The sequence below is a fragment of the Microtus pennsylvanicus genome, chromosome 18, assembly GCF_037038515.1.
Source record: "Microtus pennsylvanicus isolate mMicPen1 chromosome 18, mMicPen1.hap1, whole genome shotgun sequence".
Taxonomy (NCBI): Eukaryota; Metazoa; Chordata; class Mammalia; order Rodentia; family Cricetidae; genus Microtus; species Microtus pennsylvanicus.
In genome coordinates, this window is record NC_134596.1 from 779,484 (window position 1) to 806,694 (window position 27,211).

Here is a 27,211-nt window from a genome sequence, read left to right on the forward strand (position 1 = left end):
AATTTATAAGACCTGGGAATTTTTCATGAAAACACAAAGAAAATTGATTTAATTCTAACTATTACTTAATGGGCACAGGAAAGAAAATATGTGACCATAAATGCATGAAAATTGTGTCCCAAGACCATTAATATGCACACACTATGTTTTCTTTTGATGGGGGAGTGGAGAAAGATAAATATCACATTGTCTCTTACAGACACAATGAAAGTCAAGAGAAGTTCTCAGTGTAAGGGTTAGGGGAGTGAGCAAATAACAACCATGTGAAGACTGTGTGTGTGTGTGTGTGTGTGTGTGTGTGTGTGTGTGTGCATGTGCGTATGTGTGAATGTCATGATGAAAGCCATTAATTTATGTGCTTACTTATTCCTCTTAATGATTTACAATTTGTGCATAGCGGATTGATGATATTGATTTGATTTTAATTTTTGTCACCCTAACTATCACCTCAAAAATATTATATTATAAAGTTTAGTGTGTGTGTGTGTATATGAGCACATGCATGTGTAATAGAGAACACATATATGATATGTGATTATGCCTAGAAAAGTTGCCTAAGAGCACCAACAAACAAGCAGAGTATTGTTCTATTCCATGAGAATCAAAACTGGTTTAAATTTGGCCATCAATTGCTAGGAAACTATCTCTGGCAAATTGGGCAAATAGTACAATTACCTCCTTGTAAATTTCCTCATTCAAAACTGGGCACAATAATAAAAATACTTTGTAGGCTTGTGGCAAGGTTTAAATGACACAATAAACAAATTGTTTAATAGAGAGCTTAGAAAAGGAAATTACTTATTCTACAATCATTAAAAAGCTACAGAGAAACCCTCTCTCGAAAAACCAAAAAAAAAAAAAACAAAAAAACAAAAAACCCCAACCCAATAGAGACCATAAGTATACTCTTTGATCAGGATGACAAGCTCTTTCCTCTAGAAGGAGCACTCTGTGCCTTCTAGATCTTAACTTTTGGTACTGCAATCACCCAAATTTAATTTTTAGGGGAGACAGAAAAAGGGAGGTAGAAGAGGGAGAATAAATTTTGGAATCATTGTGGTCCAGGACAAATCCATAATCCATGGTTTAAAGCTAAATTTCAGCTTTCATGAGGGATTTTCATATATGGAGATTTATATCTGGAGTACCAGATTTTTAACAAAAGAGCTTTTGTGACATAATAATTAAATATTGTAAATATGAAATGCAATATAATATAAAATATGATCATATGCAATAGATCACACCAAAATATGATATCTGTGAGTGACAGAAAACTCTCCTCTTGAAACCATGGCTTCCCAACTGCCTACATCTCCTTTTCTTCCTAAACATAGCCGGCATAACAATTCCCCTGAAATGAACTGCTCCATTCTCTGCAGAGCTACCCACTGTGAGGTCTCAATGCTGGACACTGAAGGCCATCCCCTCTGGGACATCCCTTTAAAGATTTGGCCTCTTCTAATCCTTGATAACTGACTTGAATCTTGCAGATACTATTTTTGTGTTTTTTTCACTTGCTTTGATTGAGATGAAAGCCTTTTTTAAAGAAATAATTTTCACAAATCTTAGTTTATTTTGGCTGATAATCATCCTTTTGTTCATATATTTTCTTAGAAAAATATGCTTTGTTAAATTGTTACTGTGTTGCTCAATAGATATTCCAAACTTTTCCTTTTTAAGTGAAATCTTTTTTTTTATCAAGTTTTATTAACTCCAACACTTCAAGTGCCCCAGTAGAAAGGGGAGACTATGAAACTCCCATTGTAAGAGGTCAAAGTCTTTAGATTCCTTCAAACTTGCCTTTTTATAATCATTAAGATAATTAGCTTTATTTTGCAAACGAGGAACCCAAAACACACAGAAGTTAAACAAAAGCAAAAAACAAAACAAACAAAAGAAAAAAATGGGTTTAAATATTAACCAGACCGTAGATGGCTAAGGGGCTGTCATGCCTGTAGCCCACTGCTGTTGCTAAAGTAAATCACAAAAAGACAATAAACAAATAACTATGAAATTATTTTCAGATTAATATCTAATAGCTAAAAACAATTACTGATCACTGTAAACAAGGAAGAGTAATGCATGACCGTGTGACCTCACATGAAAGCATGTCAAGGACAGGTTTCAGAGACAGTCTGTAAAGTCATCAGCGGAGACACAGGCTGACGACAGGACTCGTGATTAACAGCATGTCATTCTGTTACCTGACATGTGGTGTAGTAATAGGAGCGGCGGGGCTGCATCCCCAGCACCCAGGCCGCCTGGCTAGCTTATGCCCCGAAACAACAACACACAAACTGTATTCATTTAAACACTGCTTGGCCCATTTCTATCTAGCCTCTTCTAGGCTAACTCTCGCACCTGGACTAGCCTATGTCTAATAATCTTTGTAGCCCACGAGGTGGCTTACCAGGGAGATTCTAGCCTATGTCCATCCTGGGTGGGAGCTTCATCGCGTGTGTCTCAGAGAGCAGAGCTATGCGTCTGCCCAGGAGAGGGGAGCATGATGTCTCTGCTCCAGAGAGCAGAGCTGTCGAGTCTGAGCTCACTTCCTCTTCCTCCCAGCATTCTGTTCTGTTTACTCACCCACCTATGTTCTAAGCTATAAGGCCAAGCAGTTTGTTTATTCCTTAACCAATGAAATCAACAGATTGATATATGACACTCCCACATCAATGTGGTAATATTTTTTAACAGCATTTTGCCTGTGGATCAAAGAGTCCACATGGAATGACATGGACTTTAAATTTGACCATTTTAAAAAACCTTCAAACACCTGATTGCTTTGAGCTTAACTAACCTTTACCAAGCCTGAAATGCAGACTCTCACATCCCATCCAGAGCTCCTGAATGAGAGGAACTCTTCACACAAAGCACTGGATAAATTTAATATACAGGCAAGTGTCCACAAGAAGATAAGTTTACACATTATAGTACATGGATTTTGATAAACTCCCTGGCTGTACTTTTACAGTATTGCAAAAATTGGGGTGGGGAGGAAATCTTAAACTAAAAGAAAGATTAGAAAGGAATATAGAACTCCAGTCTTACCTTTGCTTCTGGCCTAACTCCAGAAGCTTCTGAACATCGGTTTTGGAAGATTGCTCATCATTTTTCAAATACTGAAAGAGAAATGAGGGAAAGGAGTCTTAGATAAATCCCTGTCATTCACTTTATTGTCTATATTTAGTGCCAAGTATTAAGGCACTTAGTTTATTGGACAAAGATATAAAAATTAAGCCCCTCAGCTACTGATGGTGCCAAGGACACACACAGGGCTCACAAGACACGGTAGGACCTACTAAACTCTTAATACAAAAACATCTTTGAGCAGAGGATCACTGAAACAGCCTATAAGTATTTTCTTTCAAAAAAAATCTTAAAATTTTTTATTTTGGTGTGTTTGTGGTGTGTGTGTGTGTATACATGTGATATATATGTTGCCAAACATGTCATCAGGCAGATATGCAGGTCAGAGGACAGCTTTGCAGAGTTAATCCTTCTATTTCAGATTTACGTGTGTCCCAAGCATAAAACTCCAGCCACTGGGCTTGCCTGGACAGCACCTTCATTCACTGAGTTATTTCATGTGCTTCTCAGTCTCTTCACAAATAAATTAAAAAATACCTTCTTCCGTTCCTTTAAAGTGTGTCCACAGAAGGTATTTTGAATTAGCTCTTGTGTAGTTCCAGCAAATGGAAGGGCTCAAAGAAAGCTTGCCTGCACAGTTCAGGAAATAACCTGATGGGAGTTGAAAGCTTCTTCGTTCACATCTGTGTCATTTCTAAGTAATGTGTTAGGATACAAAAAGACAGAGGGCCAGGTAACTTTATCCCTTGTCACTATACACAGCTATTAAGAAAATAACATATGCCTCTGTAGTCATTACTTATATACTTGCAAATTCAGGATTCAGAAGCCATCAGTTAGAAGAGAGAAGCCCCCTGCCCCCAAGTTCTTCTACATAGATCTTTCATATAAAATGTTTCTTAATAATGTCCTTATTAATATTCAGTAAACTGTTTAATAGAGTAAGATTTATACTTGATATTAAAAGTTTAGATAGCAATACGGTTTCTACAGAGTAGCTGTGAAGGTAGAGGAATGACGGCAGTCTAGCAGTGAGTGCATTGTTCCTTAATGTTTATTTAACCGACACCTAGCCTGAGTTATGACTTATAAAGCATGGTGCTGCCTGAACAGTTTCAGCCTGGCATTCAACAGAGAATAATACACTGTTAACTTTACCAGAAGTACCTAGAGGCTGACAAGGGTTAACTGAGACTCCCTGTAGGAAGAATTCAGTAAGTAGTGCTCTGTATATTTAGGAAAAATAGCTTCCCCTAACAGACAAGAGGACAGTTAAGGAATGAAAACAGGTTTGGTTCCTAACACCAACATGGAGGCTCACAAATATCTGTAACTCCAGGTTCAAGGGATCTAGCACCCTCCTAGCCTGCATGTGTATTGCATGTCTGTAACTCTGGGTTCAAGGGATCTAGCACCCTCCTGGCCTACACACTTACTGCATGTCTGTAACTCCCGGTTCAATGGATCTAACACCCTCCTGGAATCCATACTGATTGTCTGTAACTCCAGGTTCAAGGGATCTAGCACCATCCTGGATTCCATACTGATTGTCTGTAACTCCAGGTTCAAGGGATCTAGCACCCTCCTGGCCTCCACACTTACTGCATGTCTGTAACTCTGGGTTCAAGGGATCTAACACCCTCCTGGATTCCATACTCATGTCTGTAACTCCAGGTTCAAGGGATCTAGCACCCTGCTGGCCTCCACACTTACTGAATGTCTCTAACTCCCTGTTCAATGGATCTAACACCCTCCTGGAATCCATACTGATTGTCTATAACACCTGGTTCAAGGGATCTAGCATCCTCCTGGCCTACACGTGAACTGCATGCAGATGGTACACAGGCACGTACAGACAAAACATTTGTTCACATGAAATGAAAAGAGATGCACAAATAAATACTTTTAAGAAATAAGGAAGAAACTAAAAAAAATTAGAAAGAGAAGCATTGATAAATAAAATAATGAACTAAATAGATAAGAAAACCTATTGAATGTATTAAGGAACTCTGTCCTCTGGTCAGGATGTGCCACTTATTTTGAAATCAGAGTGACTGATTACTTCCAACTGGTTTTCCCCATACTGAGCCCAATAATATCACCTTATTGAAGACAGGATAGGTTTTTCAGTGCAGCTCAGCAGCAAATAGAGTGATTGCCTAGCATGTGGAGACCTCCAGGACACAGGCTGGTACTGTATAAAGAAGTAGGCATAGCAGGAGGCATGTATAGTCTTGATACTAAAGAAGTGGAGGAAAGAAGACCAGATGTGCGTGTTCATCATTGACTACAAAGTAAGCTCAAGACAAGCTTGAGTATTAGGGCCTGTCTTGAAGCAAACAGATGAAACATGGAGTCCCAACAGAGATTGCTGGAAGTTGGTGAGATGGGGTAGCTGCTTGTGGCCCAAGCCTCAGCTCCCCCATAACCCCTAACAAACTCCAAGTAAACTCACCAGTTCACCAGGCTGAACTTAGGTGGGATAGTTCCTGTGAGGTGTCACTAGTTTCCCATCTGGGATGAATGGTCATTTTGTTCATGTTTTGTCAGGAAAAGCTCCATAACACGTAGTTATATATGTATTTACTTTATGTTTGAAATCTGATCCCACATTTTTTTAATATGAATGACTTACCCACATCCAGTGAGCTACTTAAGTCTCTGCTCTTCACTTTATAATGAAAATAATACCATGCTAATTATGTGGAAAATTTACTAAGAGGATTTATTAAAATTAAAACAACAAGAAGAAATATTTTGTCTATTATGTGCCACAAAACAAAATGCCATTCTCAAACTTGCAACAATATTTCAGGGACAATTTTCCCCTTTAAAAATCATGGCTCTATGATCATTTTTCTTAAACAGCATTCTGGTGTAAAAGGAGACACCTTGACTAAGGAAACAAAAGTGTCGTGGGAACACAGTAATCACTGATGTCTCCGGGGCATTTCACCATCTGCTGACGATATGCTCCTGTACCAGGTGTCCCTTCCCAGTGAGGACAGGCAGATGTCATAAATATTCCTCCCAGGCTTGTTTACCTGGTAACGTTCTTCTCAGTAATCTCTGCCTAGGCTTTCCCCAATAAAACCAGATCAGTGTGTAGCCTCATGAATCCTCCTCTTTGTTCTCCAGAATCTGATGCCCAGATGCACAGCACTGTTCTGTATGCACTTCCTAATCCTTCTATTGCGCCTCCCACTCCTGGAGGGTGGGGGTTCGCTTTACTCTCTCTGTGCATAGCACAACTTGCACCAGAGCGCAAACAGTAAATTCACATGCCGGTCCTACTCATTGCTTACCTGTGTGCTCTTTCTAAACTTTGTATTTGCAGCTATAAGGGAAGATTAGTAACCACAATAAAGCTGTCATGTGGAAATTAATTAACCCAGCATGTGAGTTGGACCAAAGTCAATGCTCTAGTGGTTGACTGCATCACCACCATTGAAGCTGAACGGTAAAAGTGAGCAGGAACGCACATCAAATAATCCCATACTGACTCCAAAATGGTATATTTTAATGCCTTTCTTTATTAAGGGGGAAAACTCACAGAACAGAACGGGGTCCAACCTCAAGGTATGGAGTGCAGGAAGCAGAGAGAGAGCTGAGTGCGATAGGAGCTTTTCAGGAATCCAAAGGTCACACCCCAACCTGGTCCAGCTCCCAAAGGCTATTGACTAAAGGAGGTTCCCCATCACACCATCATCTTCCCCATAGTGTCGTCATGGCAACAGTGTAACATATAGACCTTGAGGCCCAAGACAACATACAGACAGTCTCAGTTCTGTGGCGTGTGAAAAGTCTCTGGAGCAAATTATCTTACATTTAAACTCTGGAGTCTTTACTCACTTTTAGAACTGCTGTCTTTAGAATATATTACTTATGTACCATAAAAAATATCACAAAGAACCATTTCCTCTACTTATTCAAAAGAATTAAGTCATACAATGGCACTAAGGGAAGGCAATGTGCCAAGTCGGACATCAAAAGGTGTCACTCTTTGTCTCACAATGTGTGTCCCATGAAGTTATTTACCTTACAGTCCTTGGTGTAAACATTATGGCTTCTGGTTTTATGTTTCCTATGGGTTTCCTGTGGGTGTGAACATGGGTGTTTCTGTGTCTTTATGTGTTTGCTGTGCTTTTTCTTTGGCTCTTTACCTTCTGTTTGTTGCTTTTGTCCTATTCTGATTGTTTTATACTATTATATTATATTATTATGCTTTGGATGCTGTTTGTTTTCTCACAAGAGGAAAAAAGGGGTAGATATTAGTGGGAAGGAAGGTGGGGAGAACCTGGAGGAATCAGGGGAGAAGAAATCATAATTAGAACATAACGTATGAAAAGAGTTTCTATTTTAACTAAAATAAAAAAGTACTTTCATAGGAAAAAAAAGTACTACTAAATGTTTTAGAAAGCTTTTTTTTTTCATCTGAAATGTATCTTGCTTTTATTTTCTCATGTTTTAAACATGATAGTCTCCTTAGTAAAACATTTATACATTTCTATAAAAAAGTTGCTTAAAGGATCTTTAGAACTAGCCTAGGGGGAAAAAATCTAAATTTCTCTTCTAAATATCCTTTCTACATTTTTCGACTCTCAGTTTAATTCCTCTCCTTCATTTTGTTTGTCAAGAACACAGGGACCAAACTGATTTTGAAAGCTTGGAGAAACTGATGGCTTTGCCAAGTACACAGTTTACTCCTTTTGTTGTTTGGAAACTGCAGGTCTCTAGAGCATATCAAAAGACATTTTATTTCAAAGCTAAAACAATAATAAATATTAACTGGAGTGGTAAAGCCCAGAGATGTAGAGAAAATTGTTTAAAAATGTTTATCTGTCCAGTGGGTGACAAAATCAGTTTCCTGCTCACCTGAAGGTTGATTTTGATCCCATCCAGTTCTCGGGATGTCTTTGTCAGCTGCCGCAAGACTGTGCTGCGCTCCTTAAACACTTCCTTCAGCTGCTTCTCTAGCTCTTCGTAGTCCTGTCTAACACAGAAGAAAGGCATGAGAGCCCTGCACACACTCTGCCTGGCGAAGTACTTTCCTTACAGAGAGAACTAGGCAGACCGAGGGTCCCCAACACGGGACAATTTCAACGTACAAATGTAGTCTACCCGGTATAGTTGAGAAAGTAGATGATTTCTGTAATAGCACTATATTTTTCTAGGCATTTCGGTATCTGTTGCAAGAGACAGGCTTTGGAGAAATATCCCAAAAGCTTAGGTAGGCTTTTCTACTGGAGAATACACTTGGGGGTAGAGCCAAATAGAAAGCAGAGGCATTGTTTTCATCCTGGGTCCACAGAGAAGAAAACCCGGCGAGAAATGAATCCCCTTTTACATATGTCCCAGAACCACTATTGGTTTTAAAAGCAGGCGGGAGAAAGGAGAACCACTCTGAAAGGCCGACAATGCATACAGCAATTGCAGCGAACTTGGACAGAAAGATGAAGTTGACTTTCAAGGAAAAGCTCAGCCTGCAGTAAATTCAGATTTGCCTGTGTGTATATGTGAGGTTGAGATGTGGGACTGGGACAAGAAAGAAAACATTTTAAAGGTAAATATGAATTAGCTAGACAAAGGGAGAAAGTACTTGTAAATTGCCAGTGTCAATAAAGTTATTCTAAGCGAATAAATGTCAGCTGTGAAGCTCCAATGAAGGAGTGGGAGATCTGGTAGCTGTCAAGAAAATGTGGGAATTGAGCATATAATTTGTGATCCTAGAGAAGCAAAACAAGAAGGTGAACCCAAAGAAAAACATATAGTCATCTGCCTGGATATGGGAAGTAGACGAGATTGCAGGGCAAAACCTGGGAACTTGGGGGTGAGGTGGCATGGGGCTAAAAGGAAATGGGATGAGAAACGTGAGAAGGGGAGAATGGGGGGAGCTTGGGGGAATGGGATGGTTGGGATAAAGGAAGGGTGGACACGGGAGCAAAGAAATATATATCCTAATTAAGGGAGCCATCTTAGGGTTGGCAAGAGACTGGACTCTAGAGGGGCTCGCAGGTGTCCTGGGAGATGTCCCCGGCTAGTACCTTGAGCAACTGAGGAGAGGGAACCTGAAATGACCCTATCCTATAGCCATACTGATGAATATCTTGCATATCACCTTAGAACCTTCATCTGGCGATGGATAGCGATAGAGACAGAGACCCAAATTGGAGCACAGGACTGAGCTCTTAAGATCCAAATGAGGAGCAGGAGGGAGAACATGAGCAAGGAAGTCAGGACCACGAGGGGTACATCCACCCACTGAGACAGTGGGGCTAATCTGTTGGGAGCTCACCAAGGCCAGAGGAATTGGGACTGAATAAACATGGGATGAAACCGGACTTTCTGAACGTGGCGGACAATGAAGGCTGATGAGAAGCCAAGGACAATGGCACTAGGTTTCGATCCTAATACATGAACTGGCTTTGTGGGAGCCTAGCCTGTTTGGATGCTCACTTTCCTGAACCTGGATAGAAGTGGGAGGACTTTGGACATCCTGCAGAGCAGGGAATCTGGACTGCTCTTCATTCTGGAGAGGAGGGGGAATGGAGTGGGGGGGGTGAGAGGGGGAGGAGAGTGGGGGAGGAGGCGATGTGTGGGAGGAGGGGGAGGGAAATGGGAAACGGGGAGGAGGCGGAATTTTTTTCTCAACAACTAAAAAAAAAAATGTGGGAAGAGGGGAAGAGACATGCCAGACTTCTGAGTGACCTTTAGGACTTGGGACCCTGTTTGGAGAATAATAGTGAACTGAAAATGTTCTAGTCGGGCAAAGGCAAGGCCAGATTGAAAGTTTGGAATGTTTTCCCTTTCTAAAGGTTTAGCATGAAGGTGTGGAGAACACGGGCACAGAAGCCGACCTACAATGGTCCAGATGACAGAGTGCCTAACTACATGATAAATAAACAGGAAAACACAGCGATCGATTTTCTTCCATCATGGAAAATAAAATGAATAAGAAACTGGTTCTTGTAAATTATTTGTGTGCTCTTTGGATAGAGACGGTGGTTAGTGATGTTGCCATGTTTAAGATTTCAGCAATCTCCTCAGTTGCTCAAATCGGGGGAGAGGGAGGGAAATGGGAGGCGGTGGCGGGGAGGAGGCAGAAATCCTTAAATAAATAAATTAATTTAAAAAAAAAGAAAAATAAAAAAAGGGAAAAAAGAAGATTTCAGCAATCGTTAATTAGCCCTTCACCAAGAAAAGTGAAAGGTGGTTGGATTCCATTGTAGGCTTGTAGAAAAGGGTGCTAAACTTAAGTGAGATAGCTCTTACAGTTCTGCGTGTATCCTAGGCTCCCATTAGTTACTGAACTCCTAAAACTAGTATTGTAACATTACAACAATGTTTTGCGCCGATTTTATAAACCTTTACAGTGCAATATGTGTTACTTTTCTGAGGCAAACCAAAGGTGTATTTCTCAAGGTTCTACTGTCTTCTGCAGCATTTGATGGAGGATCTTTTATACGTTTGTAATAGACAGAAATAAACCAGATTGCCGTTTTCATTTCCTTTTTTTTATTTTTAATTGTAAACCATGTACCAAGTTTCTGGTCAAAACTGTGTAGGATAAGCTAAACATAATTGCATTCTATTAATCAATATGAGTGTATTTCTTATGCATATAGTTACATTCAAATAAAGTTCTAAAAAGCAAAAAATAAAATAAAATGTGAGATACTGGTCTCAACCACATTTTTGTGTTAAATTGTAACTTTATAGAGAGTTTTGATCTCAATGTAAATAATAAGGTTTTCAAAACGAGTAGCATCTTTATTCCTGAGAAACTTAATGAATTTGATGGGTGTTCTGCAGAAATATAAAAGAATAACTTGCACTGTGGAGTTTATCAGTGGTTAATAAATTTATTTCATTTAGAGTAGGCTTCAGTGACTACTTTTGTTTTTGATTTTGTGATATCGTTGCTAAGATCAGGTGTTTGCCACCCATTAGCTTCTTCTTGCATGGAATGGTATGTAACTGTGAAGTATGCTATTCTACAATGGCCCTGAAGCAGAAGACCCAGTCCAACAAGGATCAATCAATAACCATCAATCAATAATAATTAATCAATAACCTATTAATTATTAATCAATAATCAATAGACTGTTTAAAAAGTTCATAGGTCACACTGAAAAAGTTAAATGACATATAATAATAATAATAATAATGGTTCACCTTTTTCTCATCCAAAACTACAGTGTGATTTCTTGGTTTCTCTTGTACAATAAACATGTCCCCAGAATATCATATACATTATAAATCAAACTGATGAAAAAAAAAACACATTGGCCATGTTTTGCATGAGAGATCTTATAACTCATTTTGTACTCACAAGAACTCCAGGAGGTAAGTGCTCCTGGTCACTCTATTTTCCAATAGACATATCTAAGTCAATAAGATAATAAATCACTTCCAAGGGCAAGATGCTATTATAGAAGTGGTCTATCAGTCAGCTCCATGATCCCTGTCTCAGCCATGGCTCTAAAAATACACTGACATCAGAACAAGAATGCTGACTCGGCTATGAGTGTAGAGCTAAATGTCCAGTGTGCTTTCCATAAAATTTATCATCTATTGCTTCTTCCTTCTTTATGCTCATCATACATATATTTTTTGACTATTTCTGTGGTATACATTATTCTCATTGGTAAAGGCAGTACAATGAAACTATTAAGTTTATTTTAATATGTACTAGTCAGCTTGAATTCTCTAAAATATATTAGTTTATATTTGATATTTTCCCACACTTTTAGGTAAGGAGATTACTGTTTTACCCTTCAAAAATGTGTGTGGATGGCTCAGGAATGAAATCTGTATTAGTTATTCTGCTATTTCTGTGATAGTGACCATGACCTAAAGCAATTTGGGGAGTAAAGAGTTTCTTTCTTCTTATAGCTTTTAGTCTATCATCAAGGGAAAGCAGCAGAATCTCAATGCAGAGACCAGGAAGCAAAAACTAATGCAAAAGCCACAGAAGAGGTTACTGCCTGTCCTTCATGACTGTTTTCTGATGATACCGAGGACTTAACACTGGGGAAAGCACTGCTTATTGGGAATTGGACCCTCCCAGTCCATTCACTAGTTGAGAAAAGGCCCCAAAGGTGTGCCTTCAGACCAGCCTTACAGAGGCATTTTCTCAGCCATGGTGGTGCTCTCTTCTGCATAGGTCTAGCTTGTGCTGGGTTGACAGAAATTAGTCAGCACAGAAATTACAGCTACTTTCTAAAATACTGCTCAGGTATTCTGTCGGATAATGGCGCCATTTTCATAAGTTTTTTGCTTCCATTTCTCTGTATCAGTTCTACTCACTTTTAAGTAGGGTTAGATCTTGCATTTGTTAATACGGTCACAACAAAGTACACAGAATGGGTAATGATGAAAATATGGTTTTGAGTCACAATTTTGAAGTCTTGAGCTAAAAATTCAAGCTGGTTCAGGCTTGGTTTCTTCAGAGACTATGACAGAATATCCTCACAATGTGGAGAGTTATCTACTCCCAATTTCATGCACATCGTTTTTTTTTTCTGTGATTTTGTGTTCATTTTTTTTCTTTTTATAAGAATCTAATCCTATTTACATCCCACCATAACAAACATATTTTAACTTTATTGTTTTTTATAAATATCCTATCTGAAATGAGTTTACTTTGAATATATCAAAGGTTACAGTATCAATGTATAAATATATAGAAAGATAATCCAATCACAACAGCTTTCTAATCTATTTCTGAACTCATTATTCAATATAGTTTTTGATACTTGTTCTATGTAGAAAATATCTATCTGTTTATATATCTATCTACCTATGCATAGAAGTGCAGCACTTGATAAGATCTGTTGGCTTAGACCTCTGTTCTAGCCCGGGGCAACTGGCGGGACAGGGTGGGGGGCCAGCTGCTCTGAGCTGCAATGCCTCCACCTTCCAGCTCGGTGGGGAAGTGGAGTCTCTGCCTCTCCCCTTGTTGCTGTGACCTGAGTCCAAGCGCAACTGGAAAATAGTAGTAAATTGTAGTAAATACCTTTAAGAATGCAAAGTCCCCGCTCAGCAGGAAGTAGCCAGAGAGGTCGACAAAGCCCAAATTCCCTATAAGATAATTTAAGCACGGTCCCTTCAGAGCAACAAGCCTGCTTTCTCCTGAGTTCTGCTCCACCCTTCAGTGGTTGCAGATTAGCCTGCTTTCCTGAGTTCCGCACCACTCCACGCACCAGTTTGGAGAAGGCAGCTGGAGCAGAGCTTTGCTAGGTGGCTGTGGTGGAAGCACATTGCCTCAGGCCAGTTGGTGCCTAGCCTGGCGGATGCCACAGCAGTGCCAAGAGTATCAGCAAACGCAACAACAAGTGCTGGAGCTGAGACTAGCTGGAGCACAGACCTTACAGGGCTGCCTGAGAACGAAACGAAGCCGCAGGGCAAGGAAAAGGCAATGGCAGTTTCAGGCTCTGCACACCTCTGAAGAGTCTGCAGCAGAGCGAATTTAAATCAAGAACTGCCCTATTGTAGGAGCAGGTACCTGTGTGCTCTGTTTTAGCCAAAGGGTTGGTAGAATACCATAGCCCAAATGGGAGGTTGGGTCCAGTGGTGATTGGGGACCCTATTGCTAGCAATCTTAACGCCTGTTGCCATGGGCATCCATCTTTGAATCCTGTGTAAGATCAGACAACCCATGAGAATGCAGCATATGGTCACTTAGCAGAAGCAGGATCAGCTGAGCTGCTAGGGAAGTCAAAGAGGTACGCGAGGGAGAAGGTGTCTTCCATGCACTCAGATGACAGGAATAAATGAGCCACGGGGGTATGGCAGCTGGGGTATGTTATTAGAGGCAAGTCTATACCCTAGTCTGTCAGACATTTCTATCCATCCAGGGCTATGTATGACCAACATTCAATATGACTCATGCAGCTAATCTGTCTAAAGAATTGTCTAGCTATCTTTTAGGTAATTGGTCTGGTGAATTTGAACAACAACTGGAAAAGCTGCGAGTAAAGATTGTGACTGTGAACTCCACACGCATGGATACCAGCCTGGCAAAAGAACTATATCTTCCTGGATCACTCCATGGATCATCTGAATGAGTGGGTGGGATAGGAGCCCTAACAGGCTTAATGGTGCTTGCCTCTCTGGTATGCCTATGGTGCATTTGTCACATAAGGGTTTCACAGCTTTGCAATGCAGTTATGATCATTCAAGCCTTCATGACCATTGAAGCAGGAAAGTCTCCCAAAGTTTGGCTAGAGAAGTAAGAGCAAGTCTGATTGCATGTGGGTTGGTGTCTAGCTCCCACCTCTGTAAAAAGGCACCGGACAGGTCTAGTGTTCTCTGAGTGGATGACACCTGGACAAACATGTTTCATTTTAACAGAGATCAGACCTCTACTCTTACCTGTTGCTTTACAAAACAAAAGGGGGAACTGTAGTGAGCTGCATGAAGCCACACCTGATGGAGATGTATAATCAACTCCTATGGCTAAAGTCTGACTTATGCTATTATCACGAAATGATTGTCAGCTGCTTGCATATGCGTGGGCCTATGGGCAGTGCCCACCTGGCAATCTGGGGTTGGAAGGCCTGTGCCTTTTTAACGGCTGGGAGAGGTTTGCCCGGGGAGAGAGAGAGAGGAGAAAGAGAAAGTGAATAAAGTCCTGGAATAAAACTGCTGCAAGAAGAGCTCTGGTATTGTGTCCTCCTTGCTGGACAAGGTGGGACGTGACAGGATACTCCTATTTCTGAAACCATGAATTATGTAAATTGATCTTTTATTCCAGACACTGTGTCATCCATTTATAGCCATCTTGATTTTCAATTGATTTGCATGGGAAACCATGTTTCTTTGAGCCATGTGACTTTATCCACTTCCATAATTGGTTTCACCATGTATTCAGTGACTCCTCCCTTTGAGGTAATTTGATGGGATGTTGAAAAGAGAAAATGAGAAAAGCCCTTCTTCATCCGTTACAAAAAAAATGTGTTATGTAGGGTTCATTCTTGACTACAGAGATTTGTAAATACGGATATTCTCATGTTACTGGATACACACAGAAAAATAAAAAAATAGACATAATTCATGATCCATTAAACACTGCATATATCATAGATTTAAGAAATTGAAAATATGGGAGAAACATCAATTTACACTCACCCATTTATCAGATTCACTCCCCCCAACGCATCCACCGCCCCCCAAAGAATCATGAGCAGGTTGTTGATATCCATTCTTTACAATATTTTGGCAATCTTTGCTTCAAATTCTACTATTTGTGTGTATATAAATAGTGCTTTTGACTGGCATGAATAATAGATATTTCATGTGATTTGTCTTGTTAAGATGTGAATATAATCATACCAGAAAACATTTAAATGCCTATAAATGAAATAAGTGTTCCAGAGAACATTTTCATTGTCATACATTTGTTTAGTAACCATGGCCAACAAACTGCACAGGTCAGTTAACAGGTAGAGAATTTTTGTCACTTCCTATTTTTATCTCTACTGGTATTTTCAAGATTATTGTTTAAATTCAGCAAGTTAGGTGGCTTTGAATAGCATCTTATTTTAGCCATAGTGTGCATGACAATGTGGTTCATAATTTGAACACGTTGTAGAAATGGCATTTACATATTTTCCCCTCCAAGATGCTCCCACAAACTTTAGCTTTTTTCAATACGAGTATGCTTTTCATTGCAGATTTTTAATTGATGCTTACTTACTCTCTATTAATAGTCCATGTATTACTAAATACTTACAGCCTTTAATACATTTTCTCAAATACATTTTATTGGGATAAAGTCATGGTTCCTTACCACTGATATGGCTCTTTGCCACGTAGATTCAGCTGGGAGATATTGAGAATATGCTAGTGTGGTTAGGAAGATTATCGCTTTAAACACCCATTCTACATGATTCTGTTCTTAGTGAAAATTTATTAAAACACTTATTTGAAAGGTATTTTAAATTTACTACATAAGAAACAATAACATTTTAAATAATGATAATTTCTCTTTATTACCTTAATTTATTGCTAAACTCAATGCTCTATTTATTCTTCAGTAAATAATAGAATTTATTGCATATCACCTTGCTGTTTCCAGATTGCAGTGGAGAGCTTCATTACTTTGCACAAATGTTTGTGATAAACCTTTTTTTCTCTTGTTTTATTTTTTTATGGGGGTTGAATTATCTGAAATACAAAATATGTGTTCCTAGATTCTTTGATCATTTTGTTGTAGCTGTTAATGGATGCATCACAGTTTGTGTTTTCCATTCTGTAGATGCTATTTCTTTATAATTCTCTCATTCTTTGTCTTTGTTGAGTTGTCTGTAACAGCAGATTACAAGCCCCACCCTATTCTCTGGTCACACCCTACTCCAATGCAACTGTGCTTCACAGAGTCACCAGAATGCAATTTTTGGATCACTCTGTTTCTACTATTTTTCACAAGCTGTCGGACATATGAGAAAAATTCTCTTAGATTAGAGCTTCTGAAACTTTCCATTCACAGCCTCTCTGCCTGAGAAATTTTCCCTTTTCACTAGATAAACTTATTGTAATCCTGGCTGAGAAGTATGCAAAGTACATGTACGAATCATGGAACTATTGCTCATGTATCATAAAACGTTATTTCACAACAAGTGAATTACATATACAGTATTATTAAGGAAGCATATCTGCATGCTAATAGAATAGACACACTGCTAGTTAAACATCGTGACGTTATATTTTTCTGTGAGGCCCTGAAGGCTTTCTTACCTTATGTTTAAACATTCTACAGTATTCTTTTAAAGAATACTTATTTATGTGTTTCAGGATTCAAGATCTGAAGCAAACAATGGATTATGTATTTTAACCTTGCTTGCTACAGACAGTTGATGTTACAAACATATTTCCTCTTCAGCTGTCGGTTAGAATCCCTGCCAACCCACCAACCCACTTCCGTGAGGTTTGCCTGCTCTTGTTCCTTTCGTATGATAAAGAAAACCTTTTTAATGGTTAGAATCCAACGTCCCTTGTACCCTAAGCACAGAATGGCAAAGTCACTGTCCTGGTGGATCTTGAGGGTCAGCTTGATTTAATCGAGAAGCATCTCGGAGATTTTGATCATCCCTCTGAGGTTGCATTCAGAAAGATTTGAAGATCCATCCTAAACACGTGTAGCCGAGCACCGGCCTGGATGGAAGGAAAGCCTGCTAACTCGGACACTCTTCTTCCTGGATGCTCGACGCTGCTCTGCCACATCTTCTTCTCCTCGTGGCGGATGAGCTAAATCTTCCTTGTACTTTTTTTATCCAAAGTTCATTTGTTTCTGCTCTCCAGCTGGACCTGGCAGTTGCAGCCTCCGTAGCTGGAGCCCAGTAGAGTCACCGTCTGTGAGACGGAGAGAAACAGGAACCTGGAGGGGCTTCCCTGGGAGCTAACAAAGAAAGATTTCCGATGCCAGATCTCAAAATGTTAATCATATTCAGAGACATAAAACTGACAATTTAATGGTGCTTGGTGGAAACAGAAAATTCTTTAAAGTTCTAACTATCGTACATTGAATTCTACTACTTTTTTAATTATTAGATATAAAATGCTTATAATTTTGAGGGGAGAGAATTAACTTGGTAATTTATATTTCTTGTTTATACAGTACAATTTGCTGATAAAAAATGTGCTAAACTTAAAAAAAAAGAAAGAAAACCTTTTATGCCTTCACTATGAAATCCTAAAGACTTGAGGACAAAGGGCTTTCCTTACTGTGACAACATCTGGGGTAATATTTTAAATTAAAATGCAGATATTTCAACTTAATATCACATCGTGAAAGGTCTAATAATTTCAGGCTAACTGAAGGAATTATCACTTACACTTTTCTTGAATTCAGACATCTGTCATGGCAGCCTTATTTACAGCCTGTTTCTCAAGCCATATGGAAACATCATCTTACAGCAGTGATCTTACATCTGTGTTCAGCTCCACAAACTCCAGCTTTTAACCTATGGACTGCATTACTTTCCTAAGCAAGCATACTATAAATTTTCTATAATTTGTAAATGTTTGTTAGAATACACACACACACACACATACACACAGATGTATACATACATGTATTTGGTTTTGTGAGACAGGGTTTCTCTGTGTAGCCCGACTGTACTGGAACTTGCTCTGTAAACCAGGCTGGCCTCAAACTCACAGAGATCCGCCTGCCTCTGCCTCTGCCTCAAGTGCTGGGATTAAAAACATGCACCACAACCACCTGGCCAAGTTTTCTATTTTTAAAGAATGACTATATAGTAATTTATATAATTAATTTCTTTTTTCCCTAAAAGTCATAATTGAATTTGATGTTTTAAATTGTCTCTTTTGGGGAAAACAGTAGCTGCCCCAGGCAGGCTTTTTTATTCTATTGATATTCTCAATTTTCTTTAATGTTTTAAACTTTGGGTCATTTTTTAAGATTTGATTTCATTTGGATTCTGTTTTGCTTTTGTTTTTGGTTTCTAAGAAAAATATATGAAGATTAGTCACATATCTTTGAGTTTACTATTAATAAAATCCAAAGTTCTGGGTAGATATATAAGATATAAAATGCTTTGTTTTTCTCAGAGAAATAGAATAATGACAACAACTACGGAAGTACAAAATTCTATTTACTCAATTTGAAACATTTCCACTATATTTAAAAAGCCATCTACGATGGGAACCATAGACTTAGATCAGTTTTGTATCTAAACCCCAAATGTCCAATATATATCATGTATATGTATCAGGTATATGTTAGAAAATTCACATATATCATTAGTCTATAATTATCTTAGAAATATAAGTGGATTACAGCGATATTATAAATAATAAATCATAAATCTATTTTTTAAAAATTGCATGTTTAAATAGATAAGAAACGAGATTTCAATTGTAGATATCTTTGACTGAAAGTTGCTACAATGTTTTAATACCTCTACAATAAAGAAATTGGTTTTAGTTAGCTTTTTGCTGTTTTGATAAAACAGCGATCAGAAATGGAAGGAAGCCAGGACAGGAACTCAAGTGAGGAACCTAGAGGTGGGAACTGAAGCAGAGGCCATGGAAGAACAACGTACTGGCTTGGACTCAGGCTGACACTTAGCAGCCTTGCTTAAAGGAAAGGCCCACCTGCTCAGGGCTGGCACCGCACATGGTGACTGGGCCCTCCCACATTGTTTTATAATCAAGAAAATGCCCCCAAAGAAATCCCAGAGATGAATCTGATGGAGGAAATTCTTCAGTTGATGTTATCTCTTGCTGTGTGACTTTAGTTTGTGTCAGGCTTAGAGTAAAAAGTGACCAGTAAACTAGAGGATTATCTAGGTTGTTCTGTCTATCCTCTCTGTCTCTCTCTGTCTCTGTCTCTCTCTCCTTCTCTCTATCATCCATATGTGTCTATCTATCATCTATATCTATCTATCTGTCTATCTATCACATCCCTACATGTGTGCATTTTTACAATAATAAATTTTATCAGACTTGCACCATCATTAGTCAATATGTAGCTAACACAGCACACACACAGACATGACTCGAGGATGACACAGCACAACCCTGATGGGCGTAAAGGGTGAGGAGAAGTCACTTCACAGCAGCTACCACAGACAGTTCACAGAGCTAAGGATGTGTGTGTTGGACCTTGAGTGGCACATACAATTACTAAATAGTAAACAGAAATGCAATTCAGAGCAGAGGAAACACAATGTATGAAAACAACAAAGATGTAAAAACGGTCATATCTTGACAAGTCATGTAGGTTTCCAAATTTTATTTATTTTAAAACACTCTTCTCTCCTTTTGCATTCCAATCTCAGTTCCCACTCCCACCCCCTCTGGCTTGCCCCACCTTCCCCCATCCCACGCCCACCCATCCACTCCTCAGAGATGGTAAGGCTTCCTGTAGGGAGTCAACAAATTCTGGCACATCACTTTGAGACAGGACCAAGGCCCTGCCCCCTGATTTTGTGTTCCTCTTGGGTTACTAGGATTTATTTCAAATGTAATCAGTTACCATTGGAAGTATGGCAAAAACAGCATGTTGGAGAAAGTCAGTAGTAGCTAGCAATTATACATGCTGTTTACTGAGCATGTACCAGAGGTAGATGTGAGATGGGACTCATAATGTCTTTTTTTTAATACAACTGTGCTAGGCAGAGTGTTTATACCAATATCCCTGCCAAATAACAGCTGGTTCAAATCTCATGACTGTAAATGTATCTGCCTTTACATGGAAGAAGTAACATTTTAAAAATTAAGTATGAAGAAAAAGAAAAATTAAGAGTAAAACTCTGTCTACAAAAACAATTGAGGAAGCTATTCCATCTGTGTGGAAGATTTGGAAAAATTTAGAGGGAAATTTGTCTTCTATTTATCTTTGATATTTTAATATTTTTATTTTCTATGACAGCTCACAAAAAAGGACGCTTGTTAAACTTAATGAGATACTTAGTCTCTTTGAGATACTTATGAAAATATACAAGACACCAAGAAAAACTTCCAGTTGCATTCATATTTACAAAATTACATAATTTCACAGGACACTTAAATCAGTGTAAGAAATGGATATCTTGAATACAGATTTACTTATTTCCTGATAAGAATGCCTGTGCTGGGAAAAGTCCCTTGAGATCTTAAATAGTGCTTGCACATGCTTGTGTATGTGTATGTGTGCATGTGGTGTATGTGCTCATGCTTACATCTGGGCACATGTGTGTGTGCATATGCATGTCCATGCATGCATATGTGTGTATGAACCTGCATCTATGTATGCATGAGTGGGTTGTGTGTGTGTGTACATTCATGTGTGCCTATTTGTTTGTTTATTGTTGGCCTATTTCAGAGATCCCCTTCAGAAATGTTCGCAGATATTTTGTAGTGGCAGACTGAAGAAGACACCTTATGGAGCGTTAATGGTGTGAGGTGAAGAGAGGCATTTCCCAGGTGGAGCTAAAGGTCACAGCACAGACATCCTGCTTACTGACCAATGTGGACTTCAGCGGATACCTGACTCCATTAAGAGAAGTCACTAGATATTTGACCGCAACTGGGATTTCGGCTTGTAGCTGTGGACCTATCCAACATGCTCGATACTTTTAAAAATATTTTGAGTTTTTTCCTCTTGAAGGTATGTTAAGCAAACATGTGCTCCTCTTCTTTTCTCCCTTCATGCTTGCTTTTCCTTTCTCCTTTTGAAATCAGTTTTATAGCTATGACTGATATTTAGCCATAGCTAAAGTATGTATCATACCTAAATGCAGTGCTTGCTGAAAATATGGTAAATAAAATACATAATTATAAGAAAACATAACTAATTCCGTCAGAGGTACTGGCAGGGGGTAGATTGTGGTAATATTGGTCTTCATGGATAAATCAATCACTAAAATCCTTTGTGATTAAAAAATTCACACCAGAGATAGAATATCTACCTATATTTGAAAAGTAATAAATATTTTCAGAAGAACTTGCTTGCAGCATCACCAGACCATTCATCACAGAGAAATAGAACCCAGTTGACACGGAATTGATGTGCTGGTTCTTTTATTAATGCTGTATGTCTGTGCTAAAATACCTTGCCCAGTAAATAGAAGAACCCATGGCTTCGAATTCTGTCTGATATGTGAAATTAATCTTCTGCCTGGCTATGGGTGGGAACTTTATTGATTTATCCTGTTTTTCATTTTAGATTCAGCTCCTCTGAAGACGGTGTTTAGAGAGAGAGAGAGAGAGAGAGAGAGAGAGAGAGAGAGAGAGAGAGAGAGAGGAGGATACTCTAAAGCCAGAAGTAAAATGAGCTTCAAGGCCTTTGTGGCTCATTCGATTCTACACAGACAACACTCCCAAAGGCAACCCTGGAATAATGAAATGACCACCTTTCATTTGTATCCATGTTTTCCTTTTCTAGACTTCACAGTGGCTCAGAAATTCCATCCATTCACGTTTATTTTCACTCCTAAAGACCTTGACTGGGGCCCATTAGAACGCTGACTGGGTCTGACTCCAGCAGGGCATAACCATAATTTAGGCAACAGAGAGGGTTGTGACTGGCAGCTGTGCCTTAAAGGAGAAGAAGGGGATAGAAGGACTGAATCCTGCCTGCCTCAATTTACTTAAACCTTCTTGTCTCAGGATCAGAGCAGACAGCAGCTGAAAGAGGAAGACAGACATCCCAGAAGGGTTTGAGCCAGAGACTCCCCTCCATGATGTAATCCTGGGACTAGGAAGTCCTGTTTAGCGAACGTCTCCTACAGTTCATATCATCTCTAGACACATTTCAGTTGCACTAAAATAAATGTTAGGGCACAGACAAAGAGAAGAAAATACCAACAAAGTTGTATATGATTGTATCTAAATTTTAGGAAACTTGGGTGTATAAACTATGCATTATTTATTGAAAATTTATTTCAAAGAAGGATTATCTAGAAAGAGTTCTAAAGACTCCTGGGAAAATTAAAACGAACTCTTAATGAATAAATTTGTGGTGAACAGAACATGTACATAACTACCAAAATGTGTGTGTGTGTCTGTGTGTGTGTATGCAAAATGTATTATATTGGAACCATATGTGTATTGGCAAAACATGTGTATGTCTCCCATTTCCTATCCCTTACAGTTTCTTTCAAATTCTCTATACAAGTGTCTTTTTGATATTCTGTGGAGTTACAACCTCCAAATACTCATAGTAAGTTGAAAGTATTATGAGATAAAAATGAAATTAGATCTAGTCTTGGTGGTTAACGCCTGTAATCCAAGCCCTGAGGAATGTTGGGAGGAGAATTGACAGCTTGAGGCCAGCCTTATGAGCTACATGAAGACCCTGTCAAAGAGAATGCTTTCAGTACTTCAGTCCACATGACCAATTAAATGTCAGGGCTTAGGAACTTAGCAACACAGTAGCCTATAGGGCGTCTGTGGTTCTCCCTGGTTTCTATGGATCACAGGCTATTCAGAATCTCTAAGTACCTTGAAAAACATCTGAAGTTCACTATGGCTTACTAGATATTCAGCATCTCTTTAAATACCCTTCAGAGCATCCGAGGTTCACCCTGGTATCTCTAGCTTACCATCTATTCAGCATCTCTAAGTACCCTGCAGAGCATCCGAGGTTCACCCTGGTATCTCCGGCTTACCAGCTATTCAGCATCTCTAAGCACAATGCTGCATCTCACCACCCCTCTAAAAAGTCAAAGGTCAGAAGTCAAAACCTCAACTAGTTCTTTTGTTGACTGTATGCTGATTTTAAACATTGTAAAAAAAGGAGACAGTCAGAAGATTTAGCTCATACATGGAACTCCAGTGTTGTTTCATCTCTAAGAATTATTTATACATTCCCTGTGTCACTGTTATTTCCACTTACTCTTCTCCTATTTTTTTTTTTTTGTATTTTTTCGAGACAGGGTTTCTCCGTAGCTTTTTGGTTCCTGTCCTGGAACTAGCTCTTTTAGACCAGGCTGGCCTCGAACTCACAGAGATCCGCCTGCCTCTGCCTCCCGAGTGCTGGGATTAAAGGCGTGCGCCACCACCGCCCGGCTCTTCTCCTATTTTTGAGATTATAATAGAACTACAGCATTTCTTCCTTCCTTTCTACCCTATATCCTCTACCAGTGAGTTATGTTAAAGCATGACTGGTGAGGATGAGATCCTTTACATTCTTACTGTGAACACCTCCTGTGGCATTCATTTTCTTCTAAATAAGTGAGGATGTTTAAAAACAGGAGATGGGGGAAGATGCTTAAGAGGAGAAAGATGCTACCCAGAAAGCAGTGTAAACCAGGAACTAAGCAAAAAAGCCAGATGAATAAAAAATATCATCTGTAGGCAGAGCTTCATTCTGCTAAGCAGGGCTACTGGACACCTGTTGGATTTTGAAAGGACTTCAGAGCTGTGCCTACACATTTCCCTTGCTGGGCCCAGTTTCTAGTGTTAGTGGCATTCTGGGAAGCATTCAAAGACAGCAGGGTCACCATGGCAACTGGCACTGTTACAAGAGAACTGCTAAAAGGAAGGAATAGAACAGACAGCAAGGGGCGGCATGGAATTCATCTTCCAGAAACTTCCAAGTAGAGGCAGGCTCTCAACTAATGCTCCTCAGTGGCCAAAATTAGTAAACAAAAGTTAAAAATACATGTGAAGGGAATATGAAGAGGCTTTAGAAATCCTATGTGTTAACGTTCTATTATCACAACAAAAGTAATAAGTTCTTCCATTCAATAAACAGTAAAATGATACTTTATTCCTGCTGAAGTCTTGTATAAACAGTTAGGATACTGTGCCTTATTTTGTCTCCCCAACTTTGTAAAAAGATAGAGTCAGACAAAAGCGCCAGTGTCCTGTTAGCTTTATGTACGTTAGGATGTAATTTCTCCATTGACCTGAGAAATAAAATGGCCCATACTTTCACAACTCACAGTGGAAATAGGTGCACTGAGCAAAAAAGGTGTCTTTCCCTTGCCGTTATAAAGCCTGCTTAAGGTGATACACTCTGTAACATCTGCTATGAGCAATAGGATCATTCAATAATTAATCAGTCTTATTTCATGAGGTCAATACTTCAGAGCCAATGACTTTGCTGGAGGATTAGGCCAAGATGCAAGGCATGTTGGGATTATTACCTTATAAATAAAGTGGTTGTTTCTTGTGGTAGATTTCTCTGTAACTTATCCCCATTTGTTACAATTTGGGCTTTATCTCCCATAGTTCATCACTATTTGATCTGGGCATAATTTCCCCTATGCGATTGTAGTTTACTGATTACATCCGAGCTATCTGTGCAAACAGTCACCCACTACTATGTCTCTGTTCTTTTCTTCAATGTAGAGATCTGCCTTCCTCCAATTATCTTTTTTTGACAGGCATTTGGTCAGTGTTTAAGACCCAGGTAAAAGTATTCCATTTAAGACATTCCCAGATACCCAAGGACATGGAATTACAACATGCCTAAAGCTTTTGATACCTGCTCAGATAGATAGAAAAAAAGCATGCCCTGGCTTTATCTTATAGATCATAAAAGCAATGATTTAAAGCTAACCTTGCATTAAAAAAGTCTTAACTTCCCATGCTCACCTTCACTTCAGTTTTATGATGATTTTAATTCAGGAGATGTACTGCTTGAGTCTTACTCTTGGAAATAATAATTAATCATCTACCCACATCCAAGAGGAAGAAAAACTTCCACCGATACCTCTGAAAAGCATCAAACCCCAGACCTGATAATTTAGAGGCTTGGGTCTCTTCTTTGTTTTAACCACTCAGAGCAATAGGTGTAAACTTCAGAGCTAAAAGGCCCTCAAAACTTGCTATATTTGGAAGAATGTGCTAAAGTGTCAAGGGCCAAAAACTTTCCTTGTCTATTTACATAAGTTGCCTGGTTACTCTCTATGCCTGCAAGATTTTGTGAGTCTATATATCTGAGTAAGAATAAAGAGAGTTGACAGAAGCTGGATCAGAATTTCAAGCTGAAGTATCACAGAAATTAGCAGAGAAAGGAAAATGAAGAGAAGAAGACGAAAGAGGAGGAGGAAGAGAAGGAGAAGGAGAAGGAGGAGGAGGAAGAGAAGGAGGAGGAAGAAAAGAAGAAGAAGAAGAAGAAGAAGAAGAAGAAGAAGAAGAAGAAGAAGAAGAAGAAGAAGAAGAAGAAGAAGAAGAAGAAGAAGAAGAAGAAGAAGAAAGTAGCAGATAGTTGGAATTAGAATTGAGACATAGAATTCAAGCTAAGAAGTTATAGTCAGGACAGAAGAATTAGAACAAAGGACAAGGAAGAGAGAATAAAAAAATAGATGTAAAGAACTTATTGTGAGTAGATTTCTTTTTGTTTGTTTGTTTGTTTGTTTTCCTAGACAGGGTTTCTCTGTGGTTTTGGAGCCTGTTATGGAACTAGCTCTTGTAGACCAGACTGGTCTCGAACTCACAGAGATCCGCCTGCCTCTGCCTCCCGAGTGCTGGGATTAAAGGCATGCACCACCACCGCCCAGCATGAGTAGATTTCTTAACGCTCAGATTTTAGTTCTTTTCGTTTATTGTGGAGCCTTTCTTTAGAACCCTAAGAGGAAACCTCAGAGGCCAGACCTTTAAAGTTTCCAATAACCTTCTAAGTAGACGACGGCTTCAGGACACATTTTTTGTCCCTTGATGTTCATTGTCATGAGGCCCTTTTTTGCACGACTGAGTTTTCAGGAGCCAGTTGGGCCTCTCATTTGTATCTGCTGTTCCCACCTGAGGTAGGGGCGAGCCTGTTTCAGATTAGGAGTCTAAGAGTCTCAGCTCACATATATTTAAATGAGTAGCTAATTTGAAAAAAGTAAGATATTACTTCCCAATAGCACAGATGCTGGAGTAAACTTGTGTTAGCCGTGGTGAGTAGTCTCAGTGGTGAGGTCATGGCCAGCCCTGGAGTCACTGGCAATATTGTAACTACAGTTCCTTGCCTTTTGTACATAACATTCTGTTCTGAAGTCACATCTCTCTTGTATCACTAAAATGCATTTTCAAAGAATTTTCAACAGGCGAAAGTTTTCAATATTATTATTATTATTATCGCTAGCAATGTGTCTAGGTAAATATAGAGCAGATTAGTCACTGTATATAGGTTTTGAAACCTAGCCTCAAAATTCCCTGATATCAGTGTCCTCACGGTGTTCAGTTTATGAATGACTTCTCTAAATTCATAAATTTAAAAAGAATGTGTGTTTGGGCTAACACTCTAATATTTGTTTTGCTTTCCAGTAAGTCATGTACAAAAGTTGGAAGAAAAGATTGAGGAGAAATCCCCTCTTTGGAGAAGCTCTGTGGTAAAGCAGGTGCTGGCTAAAGATACAAAACGAAGAAAAAGTGTTCTGAAGCTACTTCATAGCTCCTTCTTTGTGTAGCCTTTCACTTCTTGGTGATGTCTAAAGGGGCAGGAGCACCTTGTTCTAAAGACCCCAAGGTCCAAAATCGAACAAAAGGAGATGCAAGGAGGTTATTTTTTAAATCTTGACTTCCTGTGGTACATATTTTGTATAAAATTTCTTGTTTTATATTTCTTTTAATTAAGTATTTGGGACAGGAACTCATCCCAGGCTAGTTCTTCCTCTCTGTGATCAAGGATAACTTCTGATCCTGTTGTCTCCATCTCCTAGGAGCTAGGGTT

General features: G+C 39.1%; 1 protein-coding gene across 4 annotated transcripts in view; it reads right to left on the reverse strand.

Annotated features, from left to right (window-relative positions):
- Nucleotides 1-27,211, reverse strand: part of LOC142837413 (leucine zipper protein 2) — a 322,896-nt gene that overhangs the window by 140,901 nt on the left and 154,784 nt on the right. For 3 of the 4 annotated variants that reach the window (XM_075952471.1, XM_075952469.1, XM_075952472.1), the window contains 2 exons: nucleotides 7,969-8,082; nucleotides 3,055-3,125 (listed from right to left, as the gene is read on the reverse strand). Coding sequence is in view for 2 of the 4 variants with exons in the window: in XM_075952469.1 (XP_075808584.1) it covers nucleotides 3,055-3,125; nucleotides 7,969-8,082 (185 nt within the window). In the remaining 2 variants the exon portion in view is untranslated. Of the gene's footprint in view, nucleotides 1-3,054; nucleotides 3,126-7,968; nucleotides 8,087-27,211 lie in introns of all 4 variants that reach the window. The other variant, XM_075952470.1, reaches the window with a different exon arrangement.